Raw genomic sequence first — 22930 nt, 5'->3', positions numbered from 1 at the left:
CCTTCGGGGGAGGGGAAGCAGCAGTATTATCAGCTGGGAGCCGGTCCTCTGGCCTCTGCTGTGACGCTGGTGGCATCTTCTCGGGGTCTTCTTGTCTGATGCGCTGGCCAGCACAGTGTGTTTGTGCCACTTAATTTTTTCCTGGCGTTTTCTAAGCGTTGGGGTGGTTCTTTGGTATTACCAAGACGGACTTCACACTTTCAGTACATTAGTGTGACTTGTTCTGTGCTGAAGTTATGGGGCAATGGTTATCCAGAGAACATTAGTACAGGAGTGAGGTTCAGTTCTCACATTTTAATTTCTGGGTGGGATACTAATGTTTTTTGCTAAGAAGCCATTGGGTAAGCACAGGCATACCTGATGTGCAGGTCATTTCTCCGTGTCTGTTCAGGGGACATCCTCTCATGGTTGATGGCGTTCAGTCGCTCAGTCTGTCCAGCTCTTTGCAACACCGTGGACTGCAGCACGCCAGGCCTCCCTGTCCATCACCAACTCCCGGAGTTTACTGAAACCCCATGTCCATTGAGTCGGTGATGCCATCCAACCATCTCATCCTCATCTCATCAATAGCTGTCCTGACTCAGGACTAAAGGCTGGACCCTGGCGAGGGCACTTCTGAGACCGGCGTCTCGGTCCAGGCGGATGGTCCCCAGTTCCCTCCTTTACTACCACCTCTGTCTACATTTATCAAGTCCTGACTTGGTGCCTGGGAGGGGCTGGGCTGAGGGATGCGAGTGTGCTAGAGCATGGCCCCTGCATCCTGGGTCCGTGGCTGAGTGGGCCGACCCGGAGGAGGTGGGGGTGAGTTCTGCTCCAGGTTGCCACCGGCGCCATGACCACGGGAGGAGGAGCTCCAGTCCGGGGAAGAGGGATCAGGCCTAAAGAAGCCGGAGGGGCGGCCGGCCGGCAGGGGAGTCCTGTGAGGAAGGGGAACGGAAGCTCCGTGTGAGGCGGACACGCAACTGGAGGCCAGGCCGGCCAACCACCCTGTGGCCTCGCACAGGGTTTTGGGCCTGAACGAAGGTCATGTGCAGCCGGGGTTGGAGGGGGATCTGAAGGTGGGAAGGACACAGTCAGCTGGAGAGCGCCTCGCACTCTCTTCGCAGCATCACCTAAGGGCCCCAGGCAGGGACTGGAAACCACAGGCCCGGAGGACAGTTAGGTAGGACATGCTGCTGCTCCTGGCAAGAGAGAAGGGCCAAGCCATGTGGTAGTGGCAGATACGGGGAGAAGGTGGTGACTGGGGGAGATTTTAGGAGACAGAAGCATCAGGGCTGGACGCTGGGTGGGCGCACGTGAGGGAGAAGAGCTTGGACTGGCCCAGGTTTCGCTCGGAGGCGGCAGAGGACGCGGGGTCACTGCCTGACAGAGGCCGCCTGGCTTCTGCGAGAGACAAAGGTGGTTCCATTTGAACGGTGTTAAATTCTAGCCATCTGTGGCCAGTGGTCCAGGATCGGGAGGATGAAGGAGGCTGGTGAAGAGGTGGGGCTGGAGGGCTGGGAGGCCCTGATCCCTGGAGAGATGGGCTCGGAGGTGTGGATGGAAAGAGGAAGACACCCGACAGGGAGGAGCCCAGAAAGGGAGGCGGCCACCGTTAGAGGGTCGTCCCGAAGAAGCCAGCGGGACTTGAGAACTCCTTCAGGCGCGCACCCAGGAAGGCCCGGGACTCCCCAGGCAGGACGCCCCTCACCGGCTGAGAGCCCACCATGGGTGGGAGGGACACTGAGAGTACAGGCGGGCAGCCTACCCCTGTAGACGCCTCTTGAAGGACAGCAGGCAGCCTTCTGGAGCCAATGCTCTGAGGCCCAGGAGGCAGGATGAGGCCCAGGAGACAGGATGAGGACCTGACGTCGGGAAGCCTCAACAGAAACAAATCCAGAACCTCCCAGGTGCTCCGGGGCAGCCCTCGGCCCCGCCGAGCATCCCGGGCCACGTGGCCAGCCCTTCAGAGCCAGGGAGGCACTGAGCGTCGGGCAGAGATGCCGAGGACAAATGAAGAGACACTGACATGCAGGAACAAGGGGACTGATCTCAAGCCCGGGACAACTGCCCCTTCCAGCAGCTGTTTAAAGGGAGCAGGACGAAACTTCAGGGGCAGAAAACAAGAAGGCCCATGGAGGGCCGCCGCTCAGGAACACAGACCTATTTACTTACAAAGTTTCACGTGTTGCCAGTTGGAATGCTGACTTCAGGGACTTTTTTTTCCTATCTATCTTTCACTTCCTTTTCTGAAAACAGCTTTTGTGTGTGTGTATCTGCTGGACACTCAGGAGCCAAGAACTTCAAAAATCAGAACCTCTTTCTGGATTTGTTTGACTATGGATGGTCTCTTCTGGTGACAAGCTCCTGAAAGCCCATCTCCCTGAAAACTCCTGGTGGGATGCCAGCCATGACAGCAGTTTCTAGCTCCATTTATAGTAAATATTAAAAGCACCTGAAGGTAAATCAGATTAGGAAGTTTTAAATTATTGTTTGCTTTGTTGTTGTTTGTCTGACTCTTTGCAGCCCCATGGACTGCAGCATGCCAGGCCTCCCTGTCCTTCACTAGCTCCTGGAGCTTGCTCAAACTCATGTCCATCGTGTCAATGATGCCATCCAACCATCTCTGTCATCCCCTTCTCCTCCCGCCTTCAATCTTTCCCAGCATCAGGGTCTTTTCCAATGAGTCGGCTCTTTGCATCAGGTGGCCAAGGTATTGGAGCTTCAGCTTCAGCATCAGCCCTTCAGTGGATATTCGGGGTTGATTTCCTTCAGGATTGACTGTTTAGCTTAATTTCATTCTAAACTGAAGAGAATGAAGATGATCATTTTTATTAAAAATAGGTTTCTCCTCCAAACTGCTGGGGATGGGGCTGCCTAAGACCTCACTTTTTCGCCTGTGGCTTGAAAATCCCCACCTTGCCATTTCCACCCCCTCCCCTCCCGAGGGGGAGGAAGCAGAGCCCACTTTTTCCCACTCCCTTCCTCCTCCCAGACTCTGGGGGCTCCACCCCACCCTCCGCTGCACCCACCCCACAGAGTGGCCGTGGAAACACCTGTCACCACTGAAGGCTTGGCAGCATCGCCCAGGAGCCACGGAGGGAGCCCACTTCTGGGTCAAGGCTGCCCATTGGTTGGAGCCAAATGAATGTGCTTCCTTGGCATTTCCAGCTCAAGCCCAGCAATGATGCTTTAGGACCGCATTCCAAATTATTCTTACGTTGTAAAGTAAATTGTACTAATTAAGATGGCTGATGACTTTTTCGGCTTTTTTTTTTTTTTTTTGGTTATCACTTAAGTTCGTGATTTATTTCTTTTAACTTTATTGGGATATAGTTGACTTACAATGTTCTTTTCATGAAATGATATTTATCCGTCCTGTTACGGAAGCCAAGGACCCAGGGTGAACTGCCCAGGTCTGGTGACCACAGTGTGGAGAAGAGGGGATGGACTTGGGGGTTCTAGCTCAGCTTGGGAGTGGGCCAAGGAACCCGGGGAAGATCTCCCTTCCTCTTTGCTTCACTTTCCTCATCTCTTAAATGATGGGTTAGATTAGACCCCATTTTAAGGCCTCCCCTGGCTGGAAGACGCTGCCAAAGATATACAGTTGTTAGTTGCTGTCACGTCTGACTCTTTGCAACCCCACGGACTGTAGCCTGCCAGGCTCCTCTGTCCTTGGGATTCTCCAGGCAAGAATACTGGAGTGGGTTACCATTTCCTCCTCCAGGGGATCCTCCCAACCCAGGGATGGAACCTGCGTCTTCTGCACTGCAGGTGGAGTCTTTACTGCTGAGCCACCATGGGGTCTTAGTTCCCCAACCAGGGATCGAACCCGCAACCCCTGCATTGGACGCAGAGAGCCCTAACCACTGAACCACCAGGGAAGCCCGCAGCTGCTGCTGTTTCTCTGGGGTCCTGGGTACGAGGCCTCTGAGAGCTAGCCGACAGCACAGACCCCTTTGCGCCGAACCCTGCCCCTCTCCCCGGAGGACAGCAGAGGCTGGGGGTCCCCTCTGCAGGCACCCCCTGCTCGGTTTCCAGCCCCCTAGGCCAGAAGCCCCTAACTGGAGGGCATCACTGCTCCAGAGATGGGAGTTACTTCCCAGAACAGCTAACAGGCTACTGAGGAAACAGGGACTGCAGAGGCTGCCGTGGGTGTCCAGCGTGGTGCCTCCTCACAACAGCCTTTGGAGGGGTGTCCCCTCCACTTTACAAGTAAACACAGGGCCTCAGAGCAGCTGGGTGACCTGCAGTTTCTAGAAACATTACCTGCATGTCTCTCCACCCCCTCCCCACACAAAGCTGCATTGTCTAAGGTGGCAGTTTTCCAAAGAAATAAAAGACAGACAGAGTCACTGACTCTTCGAGAGCAATGTCCTGGGTCTGAGCTGCTCTGAAGTCGCAGCTGGTGTGACTTCCCCCTCTCTGCCCCCCCAGGAGGTTTTGTCTAGCTGACTCAAGATTGGAGATCTGGCCAGGTGCCTCACAGGGAGCCCTGCATTTTCTGGGATTCTAGGATTTCAGCCCGGTACCTAATTCCAGAAAAGAATTACTCTCTGCTTTATTAAACTTGTCTGCGCTTAGGCCAAGTGGGCTGTTGATCCTCCGTAGGGCTTGTCTTCAAAGCAGGGGCAGTGAGCATGTGCAGAAATCCATCACCTTGCTTTCCAGTTTCCAGGCAACTGTGCAGGATTACAACCAGTCACATGACGCTGCGGCTGCCAGGGAGAAGGGGAAAATGGAAAACTGTGCTATCTTGAGAAAGGGGCTGGGGAGAAGCAGGGCGCTTTGGCTCCTCCTCCAGAAATATCATCAACAAGTAGTCGGGGACCCGGGGGGCTTGAGGGGCTCCTGACTTCTGGGCCCTTGGCCCAGCCCCAGCGCTAAATGTACCACCAGGGGACAGGGCGGGGGAGCGGGGGGAGGCGCTGGCCCAAGGTGACCGAGCACCTGTTCTGGAAACCGGGCTCTCCAAGTGCTCACTGCTGAGAGCGCCAAGCGGAACCCGCCCTTGCTCCCGCGGCCCAGTCCTGGGCTCATAGGGAACAGAGGGCGAGCCCTTTGGTGAAAGCCAACCTGGGATGGTTGGGGCCAGGGGGTCGTGCAGGGTGGGAGGGGGTGGCAGCTGGGGGGGAGGAGAGCCACCCGTGAAGACTGAGTGCCCACCGCCTTTTAGAGCCTCCTCTTCCTGACCGCTGTTTATTTTGATTTTGGAGTTTGCACTCCCCCACATTGTGTGTGTGTGTGTGTGTGTGTGTGCGTTGTGCACACACCCACGCACACACACACGCTGCTGTTGTTTATATTGTAGATGCTTATGGCAATGCATCCCCTTCCGCATACACTTCTGGTCCTAGATTCACACCCTCTGTGGTCGAAAGGCTCCTGGGAACCCCCGGACAGCTCCAGGCTCTCCTACGGTCCCCTGAGGGGGTGTGCAGCGTTCTGAAAGGCTGGCTTCCAGCGTCCTCACACCCAGCAGCAGCAGGTCCCAATCCAGAGCTAACTCATCTGGCCACTCTTGTTCACTGGTCTGCCCCAAAGTGGCCATGTGTTTCCTGGCCTTGGACCGCTGGCTTCACACCAGCCTGGCCACCTGGGAGGTGAGCCCGAGGAGCAGAGCGTGGACACAGAGAGGCAGGTCTTGGGGAGGGCAAAGCCCAGGCGGCTCAACCTGCAGGAGCTCTGGGCCCTGGTCACAGCCTGGGAGCATCTCTGCCGGCACAGCAGGTCACGGGACGCCCCCTCTTCCTCTCTCCCTGCAGAAACCTATGCAGTCAGAGAAACCTGTTTCTTGCGTGTTTTGAAGTCCTAAAGGCCTGATGAAGGTTCAAGGCCCCTCTGCATTGGGAAGGCTTTGCCCTCCATTCAATTCACTAAGAACGTAAAGTAAGAAACAGTAGAGGTGGAAAGCCAGTGCTTCGACGTCTGAGGATGCCAAGCTCTCCTCTCCCTTCTGCAGCAAGTCTGGGCTCCACCTTCGTGTTTTTTAAGAGGAGGAAAAATCAATTATTAGCTCATCATTTGAGAGATCCAATAGATGCGTAAATAAACAATGTTCTGGGTTTGTGGTATATTTTCTCATTATTCTAAGCGAGATGGTTGTTGGGTGGATGTTGGGGGTACTGAGAGGTGATGGTGGGGTGAGGAGTTTTCACTATGTTAGCACTGAGAGTCCATGGGGGAAAAGACATTCCGTGTCTGTTTAATATGCAACATCCGGAGAGTGGGGGATGCAGCTGATACCGAAAGATGGGGGTGTACCCGCTGGGAGGGTCCTGATGGCCAGGTTGGGAATGTGGGGTTAAAATCTGCAGGGAGTTGAGGCTGGCTTCCCAGGGAGGCGTCTGGGCCCACCTCCAGCCCCCAGGCCTCTGCAGGCAGATTCACACCATCTTCACACACTCACCGACCCAGGCACGCGGGGTCCTATCACAAGCACGCACGACTTCTGGTGCAGGCCTGCGTTCCTCCTACGACACTTAGCCGTCCACCCCCGGTCTAGCGCTCTTATCTTTATTTTTATTTTTTTACAAGCTTCTCTAAGCCCAAATTCCCAGGGAAACTTGTACAGAGGTAGAAAAGTGTTTGATGATAGGGAAAAAAAAAATCTGCCTGCTTGCAATTCTCAGAATGGCCAGGATGCTACAATAAACTGTTGCTTTCCCGAGCTGGGTGGACGGGGACAGGCTGGCGGAGGAAGCCGGAGCAAAAAGGACAGAGCACTTGAGAGGCGGAACCAGAACTCGGGCCGGGCGCGGGCGGCCGCGGGGGCCCGGCGGGGCGGGCCGGGCGCGGCCCCTTTAAGGCGGGCGGCGCGGGCCGGCCGAGCGCGGCGGGGATTGGCGCGGCGGGATCAGGGCGGCGGGGCGGGCGCGCGGGGCCGGCGGCGCTTTGATCAGGTCCTGGCAACTCGGTACCGCCGGGCGCCGGGAAGTGAAGAGAAGCGCTCGCAGCCATGAATCGCGGGGCCGCCCCGGGCCCGGGGCGCCCGGGTCCCCCGCCGCCGGCTGCGCTCTGAAAGGTGGGACGGAGGCGCGGCCCCGGCCGAGCGGCTGCCCCGCGGGCCCCCCGGGCCGGGGCCGAGGGCGCGCCCGGCGGCGTCGCGGGCGCCGGGGGCGGGAGGGGCTCCGGCCCGGCCGGGGGCGGAGGGGGCCGGGGAGGGGGCCGCGAGCCGGCCGGGCGCGCCGAGGGGCGGCGGGGGCCCGGGGGCGGCGCGGGCGCGCCGGGCGCTTACCTCCCTTTCAGGACCGTGCGCCGGCCCGCGCCTTTGAAGTGCACAGTGAGGTCCGCGGCGCAGTTTTTGTTGGAAGCGCCGGGAGGACGTGGGGTGCGCGGAGCGGCTGCTGGAAGCGGCGCCCGCGTCGAAAGCCCGGCCGGCGTGGCCGGGGGGCCAGGGCGGCCGCGGCGGGGCGAGGCCCACTCGGATCTTCCGCAGACGCGGGGCGGCCGGGCGCGCCGCCGCCTCCCTCGCCGCCGGGCTCCCCGCACTCCCTCCCCGGCCGCGCGCCTCCCCATGCTCCCGGACACCGGGTCCGGCCCGGGGGGGCCTGGGACCGCGGCGGCGAGCCGATCCGGGGGCCGGGGCCGGGGCCCTGCCCGGGGCGCCCGCGAGGTCTGGGCGCGGAGCGCGCGCGCGGACCCCTGGTGAGTGCGAGGCCGCGGCGGCGGGCGGCCCGCGCGCTTTGATGTGCCGGGCGGCCCTTTGAAGTGGGCAGGCCGGCTATTTCGGGGCGCGCTCCGGGCGGGCGCGCAGAGGGGTGGCGGGCGCGGCGCCCGGCGCTCCGGGGGGCTCGGCCGGGGTGGCGGGGGCCGGGCGGAGAGACTCGAGCGATCGGCGGGGGCGGAGCGGGGGCAGACCCCCCCCCTCCCCCGGGGGTGTCGCGCCGGGGCGGCGCTGGGTAGGAGTCGGGGTGCGAGAGTGCGCCGGGGCGCCTTTGGGAGGTGGGATGAAAGGGCGGCGGCGCCCCCTCCCCTCCCCCGCCCCCTCCCGCCGCGCTCTCCTCCCCTCCCCTCCTCCCCTCCAGCCCCCGGTCGGCGCAGAGGGGCCCCGATCGCCGGCCGAGGCTCAGTCTGCGCGCAGGAGCGGCCCGAGCCCGGGGCGCCTGCGTTCCCCGCGTCCCTCTTGCCGCCTGCCCCGCGCCCCGGCCGCCCCGGCCCCTCGTGCGGAGAGGCCGAGCCTCCGCGTCGCCATTGCTGGACCGGCCGCCGCGTTCCGGGCTTCTCTGTGGGCGCCTCCGACCCGCGCCCGGACTCGGGGCTGCGAGCGCCTCCCGGGGCTCCGGACGGTCGGGGTGGACCGGGGCCGGGGGACGAGCCGGGGTGGGTGGGGGGCGCTCGACAGCGATGAGAGCCGGCCCTCGGGCCCCCTTCGTCTTCCAGGTAACGGGGCCGACCCCCTTCCCCTCCGCCTGGGCAGCGCTACGCTACTGGCGGCCTGAGGCCCCGCGCGGGGGCCCCGCGCGCCCACCCAGGGCCCCCAGCCTCCGGTTCGGTGTCGCGCCCCCCCGCCCCCCCAGCCCTCCCCTCCGCTCTCCCGAGTTTGATCCTTCCCATGCTGGGGTGAGCGGCTGCTTTATTGGTTAGATAAGACTTTTTGCTTGTGGAAAAAAGAGGCTTGAGGTCAGCAGAGTTTGGGATTCTTGGCACAGGCGGTGGTAGCGTGAGACGGTTTCTGATCCGGTTTTGTAGGGTTTGCGGCTCCGGGGGGCGGGGGGCAGGGGGCGGCGAGTCCTGAGGCTTCTCCGCTCTCTGGCAAAGTTGAGAGATCAAAGCCTTGTCTGAGTGAGTGGATTTCTGGTTTCGGGGAACCGGGAAAACCGAGGTGCAGACTGAGCCGGATTCTTGGCGGGAGGCGGGGCGCAGCGAACGTTTCCATCTGGGGGTGGCGCGGGGTGGGGGGGGGTGGTTCCAGCTGGGAGTCCGGGAGCCCATCCCTCCCTGTGCTGGGCGGGCTGCTTGCTCGGTCGAGGCTCTTCTGAATTTTTAAGGAGTGGGAAGGGGTAGGTGAGGGGATGGGAACCAGATGCCGGGGAAGGGCACGTTTGGAGCTCGAGTATCTGTGCTGAGAGCCGCGTGGGGAAATTGACCGAAATTGGTTTCACCTGCGCACCGCCCGGCGGCTCGGGGCGCGCGTCTGTGGAGTGGGTGCTGTCCCGGCGAGGGGAGGGGCGCGCCGGGCTGCCCTGCGCGCGCCGGGGCCGGGTGGGGTTTTGGAAGCCGGTGTCTTCCACCTCCCGGGCCCTCTGCCCCACCTCCCACCCTCCCCGCGCCCCTTCCCCGCCCCCGCCCCCCCCACCCCCGCCCCCAAGCGGGGAGCTCAGATTTCGCCTTTGAAAAAGCAGCGTCTGATACTTTAGATGAGCACCTCGCAGATAGCTGGGTTGCTTGATTTGAATTTGAGGAGTTGAAAAGCCTGTTTACTTTCTTGCTTTGATGTTGGGTAGATCTGGTTTTGATTATATCAATACCCTTTTCTCTCTGCCTCCCCCACCCCCTTCCTTTTCTTCCCAGAAAGGAGGCTCAGATGAGTCCCTGCTGACTTGAGAGAGAAAGAGAGACCACGCTGATTGCTGGGAGGAACTGGAAGAAGAAAAAAATTCCTAAACTCAGCGAGAAGAAGGCACTCGCCATGAGCAGTGGTGTGCTGGTGCCTCGGCTCCCAGACCCCAGCAGCAGCTTCCGCGAGGATGCCCCGCGGCCCCCAGTGCCCGGGGAAGAAGGGGAGACCCCACCGTGCCAGCCGGGCGTGGGAAAGGGCCCGGCCGCCAAGGCCTCGCCCGTCTCCCCCAGCGCCCGGCGGAACGAGGGCGGGCTGGGGGAGCCGGAGGGCCGGGCGTCCCCGGATTCCCCGCTGACCAGGTGGACCAAGTCTCTGCACTCCTTGCTGGGCGATCAGGACGGTGCTTATCTCTTCCGGACTTTCCTGGAGCGGGAGAAATGCGTGGATACTTTAGACTTCTGGTTCGCCTGCAATGGATTCCGGCAGATGAACCTGAAGGATGCCAAAACTTTACGAGTAGCCAAAGCGATCTACAAAAGGTACATCGAGAACAACAGCATCGTCTCCAAGCAGCTGAAACCTGCCACCAAGACGTACATTCGGGACAGCATCAAGAAGCAGCAGATTGACTCAGTAATGTTCGACCAGGCCCAGACCGAGGTCCAGGCCGTGATGGAGGAGAACGCCTACCAGACGTTTCTGACGTCGGACATATGCCTCCAGTATGTGGGGAGTGGGGGCGAGAACCCAGCTTACCTGAGTCAGGGGGGCCTGGGCAGCCTCAGGCTTGTGTGTGGCTACCTCCCCACCTTGAATGAGGAGGAGGAGTGGACTTGTGCCGACTTCAAGTGCAAACTCCCCCCCACTGTGGTGGGCTTGTCCAGCAAGACCCTGAGGGCCACAGCCAGCGCGAGGGCCATGGACACCATCGAAAGCGGATACAGGTAAGCCCTGGGGTGGACGGGGGGGTGGGAAATGAAGTGGGCTCTGCAGATGTTTTGAGTTAAGGAGGGTGGATGGATGGATGGTCAGATGTGCTGCTGAGGCTGACAGAGGTCTGTCTTGCACTCGGACCGCTGGCCACGAACCCTTTGATCTGGCTTTCTGTTGTTGAAAGGAGAGGAGAGGGATGCACGCACAGCTAAATACCCGGAATCTCCCAGTGCCGGCTGCAGACAGTGGCAGCAGAATGCCTCAATGTGGTTACTCATTATCCTGCACCAGTCTTAGAGGGGCAGCGAGGAGAGTCAGTCAGACACTAAGCGCCGGTTTGGGAAGGGGTCACTCAGTGGTGAGGAGTGAATGCTGGCGGAGCTGGCGGCCCAGGTGGTAGCATGTGTGCCCAGACCACGGGGGTAAGTGGGATCGTTTGAACTTTCATGTTAAGAGCCAGCAGCTGGCTTAACAACTGGGCTTGTGGTTCTTTATGGAACGAGATGTGAACCCTGCGAGGAATCCTCCAGAGGAGGCAGGGACCTGTGACTCCCCAGTGAAGGGTCCTGTGCTTTTAGAACCTGCTGCTAGGTCTTACATGCTTGCTGCCCTGGGGGGCAGACCCCGGTTGGTGCCTGTGTCGCTCACTGCTGATGGAGAGGAGGTTCTGGCGGGAGAGGACTTGGGCCCTGGACTGCCTTCTCTCTTGGAGGCTTGGAGGACAAGCAGTTCTTTATAGAACGGCCAAGTCTTAAGATTCTTGACCTTTGGAGGCAACTTCAGACCTCCTGTTGGAATGAGTTTTTCTGTTTCTCTCTCTCTCTCCGCTTCCAAATATCCAAAGAGAATGAGCCTCTGAGTTCCAGGTTGTTGCTGATGGCATGCGGGGGAGGGGCCGGCCGCTGGGCTGCTCTTGGAGCAGCTTATCGCTGACCCTGTGGGAAGGGGCGTGCGACCTGGCTGCTGTCTCTGGAGGTTGCCTCCCTCTGTAGGGTCCGGCGGGCCTCGGAGGGGCGGGGAGCCGGGTCTGAGCCAGGAAGCTGGTGGTCCGGGGGTGGTCCTGCTGGGAGGGAAGGCTGGCGTTGGCACCGCCAGGGGGCGCTCCTGTGGCTCTGCGAGCTGGTCTCCCGGGCGGACATCTGGTCCACCACCGCCTTCGATGGGACCTGACTGGCTTGTGCAAGGGCTCCAAGGATCATCGGAACCGAGTTGTTTCAGCATCTTTAAGCTGTGGTTTCGGGCTGTTTGGAGAAAGACGCTGGCTCTGACTTCTGGGGCTGGCAGCTCCAGGCCACCTGCCACCCCTGCCCGTTCCGTTATGCGGATACTTGGGGAAAGCCCCGCCGGCCTCCGTGCCCTCCAGGCTGGCAGCGGTCGCCGAGGCTACTTAAGGCCTGCGGTCAGGCGGCTTCTCTGGGGGCCTTGAGACAGTGGGGCTTCAGTGTCCCCCCGGGGTCAGGGCCCAGAGCGCCACCTTTGTAAACCGCGCCCTGGCTGGTTTTGGAGCCATTCGGGCTCCGGGGCGGGACCCTCCTGGGACCCTCCCCTTTGTGGGTGGGCAGTCGGGACCCCGCCCCTCCCGGCCCAGCCTGGGTGTTTCTACCAGGATTCAGCTTTAACGGGGTGTCTGCAGGCGAGCATCCTCCTTTGTGTTTCTTCCGTGCCTCTTTGGGGTTGGTGGGTGCTGTTCATATGTAAATAACACCTTTTCATTGGCCCCCTGGGTTTCCTACTAGATTCCTGCCTGACGTTGTCCCCCTGTTGGGTTGAGAGGCTGGTACCTTACCTGGACTGCAAGTCTTACCTGGGCATTGTCAAAGAGGGATTAAGACCTACCCCAGTCTTTTTTTTTTTTTTAACGTGCAAGATACTCAAGGGTGCCTGCGGTGTGTTAGGAGCTGCACCGAGCTGTTCACAGGCCTGAGGTGCAGCCCTGACCACCTCTTCCCACCTGGGCTGAACTCTTGCTGAAGCTGAGAGGGCACTGTCCCTTCTGCTGATGTCACAGGTTGCTGTTAGGATCAGAATAATGAACAGGAAAGCCCTTTGTAAAGGGACATGGTTTGAACAGACATAAGGCATTATAATTAGCTTGATTTACTCATGCTCACTGTTGGCTGTGTGAAAAGGGCAACCAGGTTCAGGTCTCACTTGCAAAGAGTGAGCCTTGAGTCTTAGCCCGCGTCCACTGTGAACCTCTGAAGCAGTTTGTGTCCTTTCGGGGGCTCTGAAGAGCTCCAGTACCTTAGTCCTTTATGTCTCAGTGCAGAAAAGAACTCAGATGCAATGTGACAGATACGAAGTGACTTGTTAGAATAGGACGCTTGTGAGGTTTACAAGCAGGCAGGCAAAGGGGTGCCATGGCCCAAGAACTCACCGGGCTACAGTTTTATGATCACGGAAAAGTGGGGAGGGGAGAAGAGATTCTGTGACTCGTGAGCAGACGTCATGCTTCCAGCCTCAGCTCCTCCAGGTTGAGCAGGGGAGTTTTATGGTCCCTATGTGGTCAAGCCAGGTCCACAAATGACTGGTTTTTATTGTTCAGAGAGCTTGTCCTGGGGCTCATGAACTCACTGAACTCCCGAGTAGGATGTGGGGCTCAGGGCAACCTTGTTTTACTGTTTGGGGGCACGACCAGGGCTTCTGTTGGTGGTTTTGTTGTGAAGCAAGCGTGCTTTGCCTTTCTGAGTAATCACTGACTTACAGGGGTCTCCCACATTTCTTCTCACCATCCCCTGTGGGGGTAACTATGTCATCACCTGCTCTGTCCCTTCACTCTGTGCCCATCGGTCTCAGGTGTCCCCTCCCCCGCCCCGACCTCCTGTACTTGTTGAACTTGTGTCCACGTTCCCAGCTAGTTCCTGGGATGTAGGGAGCGTCTCCAGCTCAAGTCAGCCTCCCCTCCACTGATGAAGCCAGGTCCCTGGCCTACAGACCGGCTTGATTTAGTCAAATGAAGGAGACAGGGAGCCCGAGTCCTGCTGAGGGCTCCCTGTCACCAGCTGCTGAGGAGCAGGCTTGGCAGCTGGATGCCAAGGGCACCAGCTGGTCCCCAAGCCCTGAGTTTACCTTGGGCACTCAGAGGAGCCTCACTTTCAAAGACTTGGTTTTTGTTCTTACTGATTTGGTTGGGTTTCATATTAAGGGGCTTCCGTGGTGGCTCAGACAATAAAAAATAACCTGCAGTGCAGGAAATGTGAGTTTGATCCCTGGGTTGTGAAGATCCCCTGGAGAAGGGAATGGTTACCCTCTGCAGTGTTCTTGCCTGGAGAATTCCATGGACAGAGGGGCCTGGCGGGCTACAGTCCATGGGTCACGAAAGGACACAAACTCATAGAAGAGGAGACGGTCCTCAGAGGAGGGACACGCACGCACATGCACACGTGCTCCCTACCTCCCTGGAGGACGGCGGCCTGGTGGGGGCTGGCCTGGTGCTGGGACGCCCTCTCGGTGGTCTCCCGTCTATCACTGGCTCCCCGGCCTCATGGCCTCACGGTACATCAGGGGCCCAGCAGGTGTCCCCTGCCAGCTGCCAGTGCTTCCTGTCCCCCCTAAGCCATCACCGATGGGGCCCGTTTCTGTGGAAGCCACTGGAGTCCAGCTTGGCCTCAACATCATGGAAGAACATGACGCCCGAGGGAGGCTGTGCTGGGAGCTGGCCGAGGGGGGCGCTGTGCCGACGCCCACCCCGTGGCCTCGCCTGCGAACCTGGCCTCGCCCTCCACCTTCCCCACCTCCCTTAGAAGATGCTGCGGGAGGGAGCGGCCCCTTCTGGGTGGGGACTTGGTGAGGAAATCATTAGAGGGCTTCTGAAAAGAAGAGCCTCAAACGCACAGCCTTAGAAGCCAATGCCTTTGAAGGTGCGCTGTTTTGAGAGGGGCCCCAGAAAGGGGTCCCAAAGGCCGAGTCTGCTCTCTCTGTGTATGGGCCTGGCCCTGGAGTTGGGGGTGGGGATGGGACCCCAGGATCGCAGGAGATAACAGATAAGACCAGGCCGGGGGCATGCGGAGCAGGGTCCCAGGGGCCTCTGCCCCCTGACTGCCGAGGCCCTGTGCACCCTGAAGCCGCGGGCCTGGGGGTGCCCAACGCAAGCCCTGTCCCGGCCTCTGCTCTCTGGAGGAATAGAAGGGGCTTGCAGCAACTAGGAGCACCATGGCCCTGAAGAAATAATCCGCATCTGGGTACAATTACTGTAGCCTGGTTGAGTTTCTTTGTTTTTTTTTTAAAGCGATCACAAGAAAGGATTTCTAATTCATTTTCTCCAAACTTTGTGGAGATCTTGACAAAGTTCTGGGTTTTTAAAAAGAAAAAAGAAAAAATCAAGTCTGTGTCTCTCCCTAGGACTCTCTACCTTCCTCTGAGTCATCTTGTGATGATGGAAGGAAAATCCCTGTACTTCACTACAGGGACTGAGCAAAGAGCAGTACATTCCACGTGTGATTGCTGGTGGCACAGTAGCCGTCTGTGTTGGGAGGGAGGGAGCCCAGTTTATTTTGGGGCCCCGGTGTCTGGCCGGGAGCGCAGAGCGGTGTCCGCACGCAGCGTCTGCGGGAGGCACCTTGCTCTGCTGGGGGGTCTCAGTCACGCCGTCCCTGCCGTGCGGTTGCAGCCCTCACCTGGTGGTGCAGATGTGTGAAGACCGCAGAGATAGCAACACAGGATGGGCAGGGGCACAGAGGCTATTTAAGCCTGTTTGGGCTTTTTGATCTCTGTGTTACACCTCTTAGATGAAAAACCCGTTCAGCAACCGTGTCCTAGGTCCTTAAAAAAGGGAGTGTGGACAAAGCTGTGAGCTTCAGCCACGAGCCACACGCCGGGCAGTGCTGGGGGGTGGGCGCCGGGGAGGCAGACGGGCCGGCCCTGCTCTCAGGGGGCTTGTCACCTGCACACGCAGGACAGGCCTTCAGGAGGGAAACACACCAGCGCTGTGCAGTCACCCTGATAACCCTGCCCGAGAGCGCCTTGTGTTTGCTGCTGGGTGGTTTTCTGGAGAGTTAGCATGACCCCAGTAAAGTGCCCTCTTACCAGGACCCCTGTAAACAGCGCCCCCTTACCAGGACCCCTGTAAGCATCGCCCTTGGAAGGTGTTTCCAGCCCGGGGCCAGTGGCTATCTGAACCACACGTTGTTTGAGGTGGACCCCATTTCCGTGGAGGCTGTGACACCCAGCTGGCTGGGAGCTTCCCGGTTCCACCTGACGGAGCCCTTGAGGACCGTCATCTCCTCCATCCTTCTTGTTGCTCAGTCGCTCAGTCATATCCGAGTCTTTCAGGACCCCATGGACTGTAGCCCTCCAGGCTCCTCTGTCCATGGGATTTCCCAGGCAAGAACGCTGGAGTGGGTTGTGATTTCCTCCTTGAGGGGATCTTCCCGAACTAGGGATCAAACCTGTGTCTCTCGCATTGGCAGGCAGATTCTTTACCACTGAGCCCCCTGGGAAGCTCCATCCTGCTTTGAGGCAGGGGCCTGTCCAGGAGATTGGAGCTTGGGGCCACCTGACCACGGGGAAGCATTTTCTTCCACTCCCCTCCTGTCCCGCCCGTAGTGGAGACACGGCAGAGTGTGTCTCCTCGTGAGTGCTCGTACCAGCCGCCCCTCGCCCGCCTCTGCTCTGGGAGGACCATGGGCCTCTCGTGGGCGGTCCCCTCCTCCCTCTTCCTCCTGCCCTGCTGTCTGGAAACGCCACACTGGAGACATGGGCACCAGTTCCAAGTCATGGAGGATCCCCCGGCCTCCTGGCATCAGCACCGAGAATCCGGGCAAGGAGGGAGGGGCCAGGCCCCCCCACCCTCACAGGTGGGCCAGCGAGGCCGGAGCGGCGGGGCCAGGCAGGGTGGCCTGGCCCAAGGTGTCCAGTGGGCTCACGCCACACTCCTTGTGAGCACTTCCTGGTCGCTGCTCGGCCATCTGACGTTTCCGAGATCTGGCCTCGCTCAGTCCGGCAGGTTGGGGATCTCTGCTGCCATCAGCTCCTCCAGGACCTGATGTGGGCTCCACGTGGCCGCCCCGCAGAGCATCACCCCCTCCTGGGGCTCCATCACTCCCTGGGGGGCCTTGCCAATGACTGGGTGGCAGACAGTCCTTGACCACCTCCTGTACTGGCGGGGGTGCGGCAGGGAGGAGATGGGACCCACCCACACTGAGCCTGAGCTGATGGTGGTGCTGGTTCAGTCACTCAGTCATGTCCAGCTCTTTGCAACCCCATAGACTGCAGCACACCAGGCTTCCCTGTCCTTCACTCTCCTGGTCTTTGCTCAAACTCCTGTCCATTGAGTCACTGATGCCATCCAACCGTCTCATCCTCCGTCACCCCCTTCTCCTTTTGCCCTCAGTCTTTCCCAGCATCAGGGTCTTGTCCAGTGAGTTGACTGTTCCCATCACTGGTGGTAGCTCTTGGTTTCTTTAACGTTTTAAACTGAGGGTCGGGTTAGGCCCTTTATAAGGTCTGTTCTGCTGTGAAGTGTTACAGCGCTAAGTGTCACTTGTCTGCTTTAAACTGAGGGGTCGGGTTAGACCCTTTGTAAGGTCTGTTCTGCTGTGAAGAGTTACAGCTCTAAGTGTCACTTGTCTGCTTCGTCGCTGCAGCCGGAGGGCAGGTCCCGAAGGCAGGACCCCCCACACACACCTTCATTCCAGCCCCGGTGCCCACCCTCCTCGGGGCTCTTCTGCCCAGCTGTGCAGCAGCTCCCTGCCCGCCCCCGACCTCAGTCTGACCCAGGCCCCCTGGATCCCACGGCTGCTGGGAAAGCCTCAGGCCTCTCCCCCACCCCGCCGCCACCCAGGGTGGAGGACCTGCTGCTGCGCTTCGCTTCCCTGGCCCCCACCCCCGTGTCCCATCCAGGGTCACCGGGCCCAGGAAGCATCCCCACCACCCCACCAGTTCCTCCACCGGGGAGCCCGGACACCCACCATGGGTCATTCGTCCTGGCTCTCACGCTGGAGTGTCTTTTGACACTGAGGCTAGTCCTGTGTGAAGAAGCAGAGAGACGGGCTGAGGGGGAGTCATCCGGATGGGTCCCACACCCACTGGCTGCGGTTCTGTGATCCAGGGCCCCCCGGGCACATCTGTGAAATGGGCACACGACCTCTTCACCCTGGTGGCCTCGAGGATCAGATGAGGTCGCGTATGTAAAGGGCTACCTCACTTCGTGGGCGGGGATGCTCCGTCTGCAGACTCAACTCCTCTGTCATCCGCTCGCCTCCCCTCCAGTAGCAGTCTCCTCTGGAAGTGTCCCTTGAGGACTCTGAGCCCCCCTGAGCCACCTCAGGCGCAGAGACGCCCCCTGCTCTCTCCCCAGGGCAGGTCAGTGGCTCCACGGGCCCCGTGAGCCTGTTCACTGCCCAGAGGGTCAGCGGGCCCTGGGCAGCAGGCGGGGGACTGTCCCAGGGCCTCCCGGGCGCCCCGGGCTGGGGCGAGAGTCGGGGGCCCCGTGAGCCTGTTCACTGCCCGGAGGACCAGCGGGCCCTGGGCAGCAGGCGGGGGACTGTCCCAGGGCCTCCCGGGCGCCCCGGGCTGGGGCGAGAGTCGGGGTGCGAGCTGTGCCTTTCTCCGCAGGTCCTTCAGGAGGAGCGACCCCGTGAACCCGTACCACGTGGGCTCCGGCTACGTCTTCGCGCCGGCCGCCAGCGCCAACGACAGCGAGATATCCAGTGACGCGCTGACCGACGACTCCATGTCCATGACGGACAGTAGCGTGTAAGCGCCTTCTGCTTTCCCCCCACGCGCCCGGCTGGCAGTGTGGCCCGCGGGAGCAGCGGGGCAGGGTCCTCGGCCGGCGTTGTGAAGCCCACCCGTGTCCGTGTGGGCGTCTGTTGGCTGGGACGGGAGTGAGCCGCCGGCGTGGCTCAGCTTTAATGCGGGAGGGTCCCTTGGGAGGCTTAGAGCCTTGAATGGGGATCGGAAGGTGTCTTCACAGAAGACACGTGAACTAAGGTAGACGGTTAAGGGCAGCGCCTGCAGGCTCCCTGAGTGCAGACGCCCCCTTCTGCTTGTCATTTCGCCACTTTCCCTGTGGGCAGAAGAGCTTGGCGGGTCTTGAATCCAGGTGTTGCGTCTGCAGAACGGACAGGTGGGAGGCAGGGGGCGCGGGAGGCTGTGTCTGGGCTCAGTGACAGCGGAGTCCAGAAGCCCGAGTGCTCCCCAGGCCGCTGCGTGTGATGCCCCCTCTCGGATGGTTCAGTTCAGCAAGTGCCAGTGTGGTGCCTGCTCTGTCGCTGGGCGCTCTCTCCAGAGTTGTCTCGGATCCTGGCTCTTCTGCAGATGGACAGCTGGGGCTCCTGAAGGCAGTCCCAGCCATCAGGGTGGTCAGATGAGGTCAGCGGGCCATGGGCAGGGTCATGCTTTGAGCTGGAGGTCGTTTGAGGTCGTGCAGTGGTGACTTCTGTGGACGGAGAACAAGGATGCTCTGTGAGTCTCAGGTGTGTGGGGGTGGGGCGGTGGCATGGACCAGACATCCCCATCTCCTGCCAACTTTAACGATTCTGATTCAAGAGGCTCAGAGGTGGAGCCCAGCTGGGAACCACCACTCTAGAGGTGGTCTTTGGAGAGTCTTCCTCACACGCTCTGGAGTAGAGTCTGCTAAGGGGGCCGCTTTCTGCAGGCAAGCCTGTGCAGCTGTAGTTGCTTCTGGCACACGTGTTTCCAGTCTGTCCCTTTGCCTTCCCAAGACTTCCCAGCTCTTCTTCCAGTTTGCTTGAAATGATCTGGTTTCCATTGGCCAGAGATCTGTTGCTTGGCCTGCGGCATGGAGCCGATTGAAAGGAAAGTGGACGGGTTGGTTTGAGACTTGACTGTTGAGTTTCCCGGTGGCTTTTATTGTATCACCTCAGATTCCCCCGTTAGTAAAAGGAGAGAGACGTTTAAGGTGAGATTTAATACAAGAATAGCTCTTTGGCTTGAGTGAAATGGAGAGAGGGAAGCCGTCATTCATCCAACATGAAGAGATGAGGGCTCTTACAGAGGTGAGGTTTCCATCGTTATTATACTTGGAAAGTACATATTTCTTAAAACAGTGTTTTTGCTCTCTCCTTATTAAATAGTATTAGACAAGATGTATTCTGTTTCTTGGTCCAATAATTAATCTGAAGTTCTGTTTTCATACCACGTTGTAATATGATCTCACAGAATTCAACATTGTATACGGCTTTCTGCCCCCAGGAGGCTTCCCTGGTGGCTCAGACAGTAAAGGATCTGCCTGCAATGCAGGAGACCTGGGTTCGATCCCTAGGTCAGGAAGATCCCCTGGAGAAGGGAATGGCAACCCACTCCAGTACTCTTGCCTGGGAACTCCCATGGACAGAGGAGCCCGGCAGGCTGTAGTCCGTGGGGGTCACAGAGTCAGACACGACCAGGAGACTGACGTTCCCACTTTCACACTTTCTGCCCCGAGAGGCACCGGTGCCTCCCCCGCCCCGAAAGCACGTCTCTTTCCTCTCGGCCACGCTGCTCCTGTCCTTCTCTGCCTGTGTGCTCGTTTCTAGCACCACTTTCCCTCTGGTTCTTAACTAGAGTGTGGATTGCATGGGAGTCAGTGTTACGTGTAAAACAGGAGTTTAAGTTGGGTCTGAATGAGGGTATTGAGTGAATCTCCTTAGTTAAACATAGTTGACTTAAGACTGTGAGGCTTCTATTTAGTTTTCTTAGAGATTATTTTTGGCTTGCCTCCTGCTCTGCGTCACTGAGGTGTTATTCTGGGTTTGGGATGAGGTAACTTGGGTGTAGTCCCCATACCTGGCTGAGCCTCACAAGACCCAATCAGAAAAACTGGCCACCGCTCATGGCTCTCAGATGGGGCAGGAAGGCCTGGTGCTCCTGTAACTGCTCCCGTCAGAGACAGAACTGAGGTCCAGCCCACAGGCCCCTGCCCTCAGCCTGCTCCCGCTCCCCCCATGAACAACCGCAGTAATAGGACCAGTTGACAAGGAGATCTTTGAGCTACCCTGAGTCTCTATTTATTAGTGACCACACAGCTTTCTTTTTTAATGACTTAGTGAAGCATTAGTTGCTCGGTCATGTCTGACATTTTGCGACCCTGTGGACTGTAGCCCACCAGGCTCCTCTGTGGACTTCTCCAGGCAGGAATACTGGAGTGGGTCCCTGTTCCATTCTCCAGAGGATCTTCCCGACCCAGGGATCGATCCCAGGTCTTCTGCGCTGGCAGAGCCGCCAGGGAAGCCCTAATGACTTGGGGCTGGGGTTGGGGGGAAGGTCTAACTCCTCCCCTGCCCCCTCTGCCCTCCCCCTCTTCTTTAGACCCTGCCCGGAAAGAAGGCATCCTCAGAGGTGACTTCAAAGCCCTTACCCTCCCCCACCTTTAGCTAAAGCGCTGTGTACTTAAGGTGCCCAGAGCTCAGGAAGAAGTGAGCTGTCCTGGGTCAGCATGTGGGCCAGGAAGGTCCGGGTGGGTGGGGAGGCTGAGGCGGACCCCTCGCGCAGCAGCTGCTCTCTAGGTGCTCACAGTGGGTGCCCTGGGTCCCAGGTGGCAGGACCTCAAGGCAGGGTCTGCTCCCGCCTTGGCATGGCCCCCTTGAATGGGGATGAGTAAACCAGGACACCAAGGCTGAGGGTTGCGGGGGGCCTGGGGCCCTGAGGCCCACGCCCTGGAGCCTGCCTTCCTAAGGTCAGTGCCGGGGGCATGGGGCAGTGCGTGGCTCTGTTCGCCCAGCCTCGAGGGCAGCTTGCTGGGTGCAGCCATCCGTCCCCAGTTCCACGTTCTGATGCCCCTGGGCCCACAGTTCCCATCAGCGTGGGGCCGCCTCCCGCTGCCTACACAGGGGTGCACAAAGGGTCTCAGGACGAGAGCTGCTCTGACGGGCGGGACTGGGCTTGGAGATCCTAGGGGTCCCGGGCCCATCGCCTTGGCAGACACGGAAAGCCCGCTGGGCGAGGCACTTTCTGGCCGCTGGCCCGGCGCCGGGCGGATCCCTGGCTGGGATTCGACCCTCTTCAGCTCGGCCAGTTGCGGCCCGGCACGGTGCGGAGCGCGGGGGATGAAAAGCTGAGCTGAGGCGCTTTCAGCCCATTGTCCACTTGGGGAAGCTCAGGGGTGAGAGGCAGCAGGCCCCTTTGAAATCTCCTCGCACGAGTGAATAGGACCCCCGTAAAGCATGAAAAGGGCCCTGGCTGCTTCTCCAGGGCACAATAGCCAGCAAGGGATTGGCCGCCCTGCTGGGGGCTGGGGAGGGGCGCAGCTTGGGCTGGGGGGACGGGGGTCACGGGCCGCCTTCAATAGACTCCAGAAGGCTGGAGTTCATTAGACGCAAGCCTGGGGAAGCCTTGGTCTCATTTGCCACAGAACCAGTGAAGTCTGGGGACCTCTGCCTGAGGCTAGGGAGAAGTTGGGCTGGGCGGCCTTGCCCTGAGGGTATTCAGGGAGCCTCGGGGGCCAGAAGGCCAGGGCCTGCTGCCCACTGCTGGTTCCCCGCTAAGCAGAAAGTCCCATTAAAGATGGCTGGGGATTTGAGTCTTTGCACAGGCCTCTGAGAAGGCCATTTTACGAGCCTGTTGTTCCAAAACCTACATTCTCAGAAGAAATGACTTTTTTTAATCTTTTTTTTTTTTTTGAAAGTTAGACTCCCAGCCAAGTCCTCAAGCCCAGTCCTTGGGCAGAAGGATTGGAGGGGGGAGGGTGGGCTGGATACACCAGGAGCAGTAGGTTCCTGCCACCCAAGTGTGGCCTCTCTGTTAGGAAGTGAAAGTCGGGAGGCCAGCGTGGAGGTGGCACCCTGACTTCTCTCTCTGCACAGAGCTGCTTCTGAAGTCAGTGTCTGCTCAGGGTGTCACAAAATCAGCCCGAGATGCATTTCTTGCAGAGGGTGGTCCAGGTCATTTTATTTATTTTTATTTCCTTTTATCTTATTTATGGGTTTATTCTGGTCCCCGGGGAAAGCGTCCGAGTGAACTTCACATAGTGCCTTATCTTACAAACCAGCCCTTTGATGTTGGCTGTGATCAGAGGCCGCCCTCGGAGTGGTGGCCAAACGGAAATGCAAGTGGACACGTGTGCACGTGAGCCTGCTATTTCAAAGCTCCCGGAAAGCAACATTCAGGTTAGGCCGGGCACGGCCCAGTCAAAAGGCTAAGCTAATTGGCTCGGCTTAAATGGCAGCTAAGTGGAGTCCACACTTCAAAACCGTGCTCCCCAGAAACAGCTGGGCCCGGCAGCAGGCTCGCTAGCTAAAATGTTTATAATTAAAGGAGACTGTTCAGGGACCAAGACTTGGGCGCACATCAGCTCACAGTCCTGAGAAGCCAGGAAACTGATCACAGACTCTCATAGAGCCTGGATGAAAAGAAGAGAGGCCCCTTCTGGAATGAGGGGCTGTTTTGGTAGAAGATTCTTGGCTGTGGGGAGGAGGGGGGTGGATTAAAGCCACATTTCCCTGAAGGCGCCTGGTAAGCCTCTGAGCTGGGTTAGAAGCTCCCTTTTCTGCGCTGGCCACAGGTTTTCACGCCGGCAACCAGACCCTCCACCTTCCCTGGGTGCAGGGGGCTGCTGGGTGCTGGTCGCAGGGGTGT

The 22930-nt window shown here is 59.4% G+C and overlaps 1 protein-coding gene across 6 annotated transcripts in view; it reads left to right on the top strand.

Moving 5' to 3' along the window:
- Positions 1 to 6859: 6859 nt before the first annotated feature.
- The window catches only part of AXIN2 (axin 2), a 28710-nt gene continuing 12639 nt past the window's right edge, over positions 6860 to 22930 (top strand). For 2 of the 6 annotated variants that reach the window (XM_024979963.2, XM_024979961.2), the window contains exons 1-3: positions 6860 to 7003; positions 9493 to 10425; positions 17969 to 18109. In XM_024979963.2, coding sequence (XP_024835731.1) covers positions 9611 to 10425; positions 17969 to 18109 — 956 coding nt within the window. In that variant the 5' untranslated portion in view covers positions 6860 to 7003; positions 9493 to 9610. Of the gene's footprint in view, positions 7004 to 7553; positions 7627 to 8062; positions 8362 to 9492; positions 10426 to 17968; positions 18110 to 22930 lie in introns of those variants that run through there. The other 4 variants (XM_059877930.1, XM_024979962.2, XM_010816655.4 and 1 more) reach the window with 4 other exon arrangements.

The sequence above is a fragment of the Bos taurus genome, chromosome 19, assembly GCF_002263795.3.
Source record: "Bos taurus isolate L1 Dominette 01449 registration number 42190680 breed Hereford chromosome 19, ARS-UCD2.0, whole genome shotgun sequence".
In the NCBI taxonomy this organism is placed as follows: Eukaryota; Metazoa; Chordata; class Mammalia; order Artiodactyla; family Bovidae; genus Bos; species Bos taurus.
Note: the sequence above shows the minus strand (reverse complement) of the source record. Positions and strands in the feature narration are given on the sequence as shown.